Raw genomic sequence first — 8,173 nt, 5'->3', positions numbered from 1 at the left:
GACCCCGAGCCGCCGGGCACCGCGCTGGGAGCCCGCGGGCTGCTCCCGGGCGACACGGGAGGGAAGGCACGGAGGAAGGAGGGTTAGGGTGGGGGCGGACAGGGGAGCAGAGGGTGCCCCCGAGGGATGGAGGCAGCCCCGGGAGGTCTGCCGATGGCAGATCGGAGTGGAAAAGGAAAGCCGGGCAGGGGCCTGCATCCCTTCCCCGAGGGCGTGGGAAGTCCTTGCTAAGCACGGAGAGCGGCAATGCTCCATCACCAGGCAGAGAGCAGGCGAGGCCTGTGAAATTCCTGCAGGAGCTGAAACCAGCAGGATCTCTTTCGATTTTTTTTTTCAAAAAAAAAATTATATCACATTTTACCCTTCAGGACTCTGGTTGAGGATTGGAGAGGGCAGAAAGACAATGGGAAATCCCCAATGCTACCCCCATAAAAGCCAGGGAATTTTAAATGACAGTTTCCTCCTGCTGTCTGCAGTGCAGGTAGATGACACGATAGCTCCGTATCTGAACGTCTCGATGTAGAATGCTGTTACAGCAGTGACTCCCTACTACTTCCCTCCCTTGCCAGATTTGGCACTGCCATATTTCATCAAGCAGCACATCAGGATATTTCACCTGCCTTATTCCTAGTGCTCTCCTAGGCTTAATGACTCACTCCTGAGGAGTTTGGCTGCATCTATGCAGTTCGCTGCAGTCTCAGCAGCTTCCCAGCATCAGGACCGAGCTGAGATAAAAGCAGTGTCACAGCGCATCCCACGCTGATGACATGGGCTCTGAATCTGCACGCTCATCTTTCCTTATTTCTGCAGCACCTGGCCCTACAACTCAGGGTAGCAGCGAGCTGTTGGGAGTCGGAGTACAGAATTAGCACGTGGAGTTAAAGCGCACACTTCGGACTTAATTGCTCAGGTTATAAGGCCATAGAAAAAGGAATATTAGAGAATATCAACTGAGTTGTTTTCAGTTATGGTCAGACCTATACCTTATACAGGCTCATGACTAAGGAGATTAAGTGCCAGCCCCTTGAGGGAAAGCCTTTCAGATACAGAACGAATCACCGCAAATGTGGATGGCGAGATGCTCACCACGGATACTTAGGTACTGCTCTGCGGCATTTGGTATCAGTGATGTTCTTAAAGGCAGAACAAACACCCAGATGCCTCCCTCTGCAGAGAAAGTCATTAATTACTAAGCAGCTGATTTTCGCAGCAGCAGAGATTTCTGGAAGGACCGATTCCAGTCTTGGAAAGTGACAAACTGGTCACAACTGCAGATGTCAACTACTAGCATTTTGTGGATGGACTTAACTAAGGACTTCACTTAGAACACAAAATGTTAGTCTGCTCACGTGCTTCAGGGTTTTAACTTAATAGGGGTGTCAGGAGCCCTTGAGGTTAGGAAGCAATCTATGCCCCCAAAAATCATGTTTTCAGATAACATGCTCATTTTCCCTTTTTTCTACTGCATCAGTGTTTGACATCACTGAGGCAGGGGGACCCATGTCTGAAGGACCACTGCGTCACCACTCCTTTCCCCCTTCTTTCTCAGAAAGCTCCGTCCAGCCTGGCCCAAGGATGGAGTCCCTCCCTGAAGCAGTCCTGATCAGAATCCTGGCGTCCATACCTGCGGTGGATTTGGTGCTGGTGTGCCGCCTGGTCTGCTGCCAGTGGAAGAACCTGGTCGATGGAGCCGCACTTTGGATCCTGAAGTGTCAGCAGGTTCCGCACAGGAGCGGAGTCAGAGGAGAATGCAGAGAACTGGCAAAACTTCTACTTCCTGAGTAAGAAAAGGAAGAATCTTATCAAGAACCCATGTGGTGAAGGTGAGAGACAAGCATAACAAGCCCCAAGATTTCATAGAGATGACCAGTCACTGGGAATTGGGCAGCTCCAATCTTTGAAAAGAGATCTTAGTTGCTATCAGGTGGCAGCATTTTCTTCTTGCCCAAGAGTCAAATCACCTAATACATGCAGTCAAATCATTTAATAGGCACAAAGGCCTTTGATAATCAGCCTTTGCAAAGGGCTGTACAGGACATCAACTTTATATAAGCCCCTGCAGGGATCTGAATCACGTTTGAGAGACAAAAATGTCCTTTGCAGAACCCCAGTCCAACGCAGTAATGGTAGTGGCATCTGCATTTCTAGATCGCTTCATGCCAAGCCATGACAGGAAAGATGAAGCCTTTCCCCCCTCAGGAGCTAGTCTGCCCTTAGCTCACCAGGCACTGCAGGCTTCCTTCCTTGAGGCAGCCCAGGCAAACCTTGTTTGCACCCTCCTTACTACAGCCCACGTTAGAGCTGTACACTTTCGCCATTATTCTGATGATAATCTATGACCTTTGCTTGCCAGATCTATAAAATGCTTAGGAATAAGCAGCAGTAACCAAGCCTCACAACCCAAGCAGCAGCAAGTACGTTTCACACATCATAGACCAAAGCAGTATCAACGCAGTTTCTCCATTTTGTTTACAGATTATCTTTCCGCAAGCTTTTCCAACATCCAGGTTCCCTATGACTAAGACCAGAAAAGCCCAATGTTTAAGACCATACCGCTTCTAGAAATACCACTTAGCAATTTAGAAAATCTAGAATTAAAGCAATTGGCATCCCTCCCCAGGCTATTCCTATGTTATGACACTGAAAGTACTGACACACAGATCAGAATACCTAAATAATCTCACTGAGTACTTTCTTAGATAAACCCCCATGTACATAGCCATTTGGGGGGGGGGACGTTAAAATTTGTTAACATTAAGTTCAGCCAGACTAAAGGTTTTTGCCTGTAACAAAGGCAAAACATAACAAACATCTCCGTAGTCTACATACAAAAGTAGTGCTACATCTGACAGCACACCTCTCGCAAGCCAGAGAAAGGTTCCAGTGGGAGCTGGTCGGGTTCCCCAGGCCCACAGAAACTTAAGACTCATCCGAGTCTCTTTTCTGCCATTTGCAGAAGACTTGCAGCACTGGGGAGAGGTAGAGAATGGAGGTGATGGCTGGAAAATTGAAGAGCTCCCTGGGGACTTTGGAAAAGAATTCCCTAGTGAAGAAGTCCATAAATACTTTGTTACATCTTATGAGTAAGGCTGCTTTCTTCTCTTATTCAGGGAAGGGGACGTTTTTGGTTCCCCCAGTCTCAGGAGAGACTGATACCAACTAACATCTTGTGTTTCAGGTGGTGTCGAAAGGCTCAGGTCATCGACCTTAGGGCTGAGGGCTACTGGGAAGAGCTGATGGATACAACCCAGCCTAAAGTTGTAGTAAAAGACTGGTAAGTTGCAAGGATTCCTCAGAAGGCAGGCAGAGAGTCAAGAAAGCGAAGGAAGGGCAGGGAGGGCACATACCTGCGCTGGGCCTTAAAACCTCAGCTGCCAGGATCCCCTGGATGTGGGACAGGGCTGGGTCTTGGCTTACAGCACCACAGGCAGCTCCCACCAGCTTCAAATTGTTGGCGCACATGGCCTGTAAAGACCAGGTCCCTGTTGTGAATGAGGGGAGGCGGTGGGTTGGGGTAAGAACCATTACAGATTTCCACCTGAAACCCGTAGCCCCAATAACTTGATGAGATTCTAGAGCCTGCATTCAGCACGATGCAGTTGCATGCTCTGGCTCTCTGCAGAGTTCACACAGGTAAGGCTAGCAGCTTGGATCTCCTTGCAGGTACGCAGGACGCAGTGATGCTGGCTGCCTCTACGAGCTCTGTGTGAAGCTGCTCTCGGAGAACGAGGATGTTCTGGCCGAGTACAAAAGCGAGACTATTGCCATCCCAGAGGACAATGATGCCAGCTGGACCGAGGTGAGTTACAGCTGTGGGCTCAGCAGGTGACACCCAACCTGCATGAATCGGGTCTATTTTCAAGCCGAGAGAATCAGGAGAGTTCTCCTGGAGGAGGAGGCTCTGTCATGTGTTCTGTGGAGCCACCACGCTGTGATTGAACAAGGGGATTATCCTGGGAGGCTACCTTACATAAAACTTGGAAACTTGCTGGGTCACCACTGCAGGCATAAGATGAAAGAGATGCCCAACTGGGAGAGGTTCAGTGGCCTCTGAAAAACAATGGGACCAAAGATCCTCCTAGTAACTCCCACTGTGAATGTCCTCATTGTTACCCAACCTGGTAGGTATGACTTGGGCAGGTGGGGCTGAAGGCTCTGTGCGCTAAAGAAGGGTAAGTTCATGGTGGTTTGACACTTACCAACAACCATTTTGTCTCTCGTCCTAAAGATCTCCCACACCTTTTCCAACTATGGGCCTGGGGTCCGCTTTGTCCGCTTTGAACACGGTGGCCAGGACACGCTATTCTGGAAGGGATGGTATGGCGTACGTGTTACCAACAGCAGCGTGACAGTGGAGCCATAGCCGTGCTGAACTGGGGCCTGCATGCTGGCGCTGACCTCCCTCAGGGCATCCCATGGCCTTGGAATGGTTTCTGCATGGTGCTGCTTCCAGGCTGTAGAGCATACAACCTTTCTGCATATGAACGTGCCTGCAAGATGCCAGGGGCCACCATCCATCTTTCCTCAAGAGGACTATGCAAAGAATATGAATAGATTTGTGAAAGCACCACATGAGACTCAGCCTCGCCGCTTGCACTGATGTTCTGTCAGACATGTGATCACTTAAAAATCCTGCAGATCTTACTTCTCTCCTAAGCCACTAACACCTAGCACCCAGCCCGAGCTGGACACCCCTCCTGCCTGCTTCCCAGACTTGGGCACCCCTTAAAGTTAAGGGTACTTTGAGCCTATTTTCTGGAAGTTAGTGGAAGAAAAGGAAGAAAGAAAAGCATAGACCTTAAGAACGTCTATGCTTCCCCTGAACGTACCAGGGAAACTCAGCCCTGTCACATCTCTGTTACCAACTGGGGCCTGCAGGGAGAACCTTAGCTTCTCTGATTTATAAACAATAGATGTCATTGCTTGCCACGTAGGAGCTCTAGCTTGGCTGCCAAGTGCTGTTTAATTTTTAGCAATAATGCAAAGCAATAGGGATTGGATCCTTTTCTCTTATACTGTTCCCAGAATCCGTCTATCAAGGAAAGCGTTGGGAACCAAAACCTCTCTGGTGTCCAACCCTGGGGCCTCACTTGGCTCCCTCAGACAGATGGCAACTGAGAATAATTGCTGGGAGAGAGACAAGGACTTAGGGGAATGGGTGAGAAGCACATTGGGGAGGGAGTCCAGGAACAAATGAAAACAAACTCATCTACCCCTTCCTGGCCTCTGCATGCTTCATGCAACAAGCACCCTGGTCATCCAGTACGACTCTGCAGGCAGGAGATACTCTTCACACAGAAAGCTGTGTTAGCCCCACTTGATCTCAGTTCTTCCTGCCCGCTAACAGTGTCTGCAAAAAGTACACATCTGCCTCCACTCCATACGCTCACTGACAAGACAGCACTTCATACACACTCCCACTAGTGCCTCTTGATACTACTCAGGGCCGTGAGCCACCGTCCTGAACAAAGACCCCTAAGCTTCCCTGAGCCGAGCCTGCCCCTGCTAGTTAGTCCTCTCAGGAGAGCATCCCTTTAATAGAGCTGGTGTTGCCTAGAGAGAGAGGCACTGATGTTCTTGTGTCCGTCTGTCTGTCTTCCCTTCCTGGGCTGCCAGCACATACATACTTGAATGCCACTTTGCATCAAAGTGCACCGTTAGGAGTGCAGTGGACTACTACTACTTGTAGCCAAAGGAGAGAGCTTCCGAGCCGGTCACTTCCTGCACCCTCTGCTTCATCGGGCTTGCTGCACCTGGAAGCCTAGGGCACACTGGCCTTCCAAACCACAGCCACGCCAGAGTCCAGGCAAACATAATAAAGTGACACAATTGTGTGTGGATCTTTCCTTGTGTGCTGGGTATTTGTGTCCTGTGCTTAAACATGCTTTTTCTGTTACATGGAGCGGTGGTAACCGGTCCTATCCAAAACCCAGGAGTCTCCCAGGCCTGATGTTCACGGGGGCTGTCAGGGGCATCCTGCAAAGCTGTCCTGGCCTTCCCTCTCACCTCCAAGAGGTGCCTTCCAAGACACTCAGTGCCTTGCAACTTCACTGCAGAGAATAGCTACCTCTGCTCCACAGAGCTTCTTGCAAAAGCTGCTGCTGACCTCAGGGGAGCGATTGCTCCTTGCATTCAGCCATGCCAGTGCTACAGTCCCAAAGCAGGTGAGTGCCTGGGTAGTCGGGGAGGGGGAGGAAAAGTCTTGCTCACATTATAAATATTTTGTTCCAAATGCCTTTTGAATTTTCATCAAATACCAGAAGCCTGAACACACTGAAATCTGCACCATACACAAACATCCAATGCCAAGACGATGTCACCTCATCTGTCAGAGGGGAACAGAGCACAGGAGGTTAATGGGTTCTCACATGTTACAGACTTCATGGAAATTGAGACAATGCAACTTCATAGGATTACAGAAAGTCGGTGCAACTGTGACAAAAGGGTTTAGATGTATTCAAGCTCCGAGCCACTGAAGGGCTCTATCACACACAGCTTCAATGGGAGTTCCTTCTGCTTTCTGTTGTGCCAGCACCAGCAAGCAGCTGTGTGGTAAGACACAGTAGCTTTTGGGAACATTGATGACTAACGCAGACGTATGCATGACAGACAAAGAGGTCTGTCCTAAGTAATTTATAACGTATATTCTCATCGCCCAGACTCAGAGTATTTAGAAATCCAAGCATCAAAACACAAAAATACTCCGTTGCTGAAGCATTCATGCTGAATAAAACCCCAAAACCACACAAAAGGGTCTCCTCTCAGTCCTGAACACGGCAATAAGAGCTGTAGAAAGGCTCCTGTTTCCTTTGCCCATCAAACCCTCCGTGCACCACAGCCACCCCTGGGGCAGAGCACCGCTGAGCTTAGTAGTGAGCTACACTGCACAAAGAATGGAAACGTCCTCCGAAACACCTCACGTTGGAACAAAACAGCCAGATGATGAGAACTGGAGAGAGAGAGCTTAAGACACAAGCTACTCGCTCTTGGCCAAGACACAGGATGAACACACCTCTTGCCCTGGCTGCTTTAATACACAAAGGCACTAAGAGAAGCCCGAGATGCAGCACCACACTGCCCTTTCCTGCTCTCAGCAGCTGGCATCTGATGTCCTGGGTAGCAAATTGCATCTTGGTGGCTCCAGTTGTATGAGATCCCACTGTAATTTCTTTTCTATAAAGCCCACCACTGCTAGTCCTGGCTATAAATGCCATTATACTTCAAAGGGTTGGGTTTTGCGTGTTGGTGTGGTGGGGGGTTTTTTGTTTGGTTTTGGTTTTGTTTTTTTTTTTTTCCCCCCCAGAGGCACAGAACAGAGCAAGATGGGGCCCCAGCAAAGAAGCACTAGCGTACATCTCTTGTCAAGTCTAATTGAATTTTTCTATATGAAGCATCTATTATTACCCACCTGGGGGGTTTATGAACAGATGGAGTTTGCTCCCCCACCAGGCATTCAAGACTGGGGATGGGTGAGAAAAAAAATCTGACAACTCCCTGTTGCTTGCAGCCCAGCTGTTCTAGCCAGCTGTAAAAGGGAGGAGATAGTTTAGGAGACTGATTCCCCCTAAAACAGCTTGTAGAGGCAGGGAATGGCATTTCCTGAAAGCCAGGATAGCAGAGCCTCAGCCACACCTGGAGCAGAAACTTCCAGCCTAAAGCTGCAGCCAAGATGAATATGGTCACCAAGAGGATGGAAAGCCAGCGACTTACCCTTGCATTTGGGCCCACAAGCCTGTCAGGAGTAGAAAGCCTCTGAAGAACTGGAAAACACTGGGCTAGTGAAGAAACATCCCCCAGCACGCACCTCCCTTTGCAGTTCAGACAGAGCCATGCCCACACCTCCTTCATTGCTGTCCCACAGCACACAGACACCTCGGGGAAAGGCAAAGTCCCTGGGCCAGCAGTGTTGGCACGGAGCTAACCCGATTCCCGCTTCTCCTTCCATCCCGCTAGTTCCTCCCAACGTCTTGGGGCAGCGACCGCCCCATCCTTCTCAGTCTCCTTACCTTTTCGGAAAAACAGGGCCTAAACATGCTTTCTGGGCCGAGTGTCAGCCTCCCGTATTTTTTCGAGGAGCAGAGTTTTGCCTCATGCAAAGAAAGATTGCAGTGGAGGTGCCCGTGGCACCTTTATCTTTTTTTTACTTTTGCTTATCTGGAGCCCTGGGCTCCAG

At 49.6% G+C, this 8,173-nt stretch overlaps 1 protein-coding gene across 1 annotated transcript; it reads left to right on the top strand.

Annotated features, from left to right (window-relative positions):
* The first annotated feature begins 1,551 nt into the window (after positions 1-1,551).
* On the top strand, positions 1,552-4,377 carry LOC104167762 (F-box only protein 2-like). The gene is given in 6 exon segments (XM_009708105.1): positions 1,552-1,722; positions 1,724-1,823; positions 2,957-3,083; positions 3,179-3,274; positions 3,664-3,799; positions 4,229-4,377. Coding segments are annotated over 6 exon segments (741 nt in total). The 5' UTR covers positions 1,552-1,575; the 3' UTR covers positions 4,364-4,377.
* Positions 4,378-8,173: the final 3,796 nt, after the last annotated feature.

The sequence above is a fragment of the Cariama cristata genome, unplaced genomic scaffold (assembly GCF_000690535.1).
Source record: "Cariama cristata isolate BGI_N322 unplaced genomic scaffold, ASM69053v1 scaffold35469, whole genome shotgun sequence".
NCBI lineage: Eukaryota > Metazoa > Chordata > Aves > Cariamiformes > Cariamidae > Cariama > Cariama cristata.
This window is presented reverse-complemented; position numbering and strand designations above follow the sequence as displayed.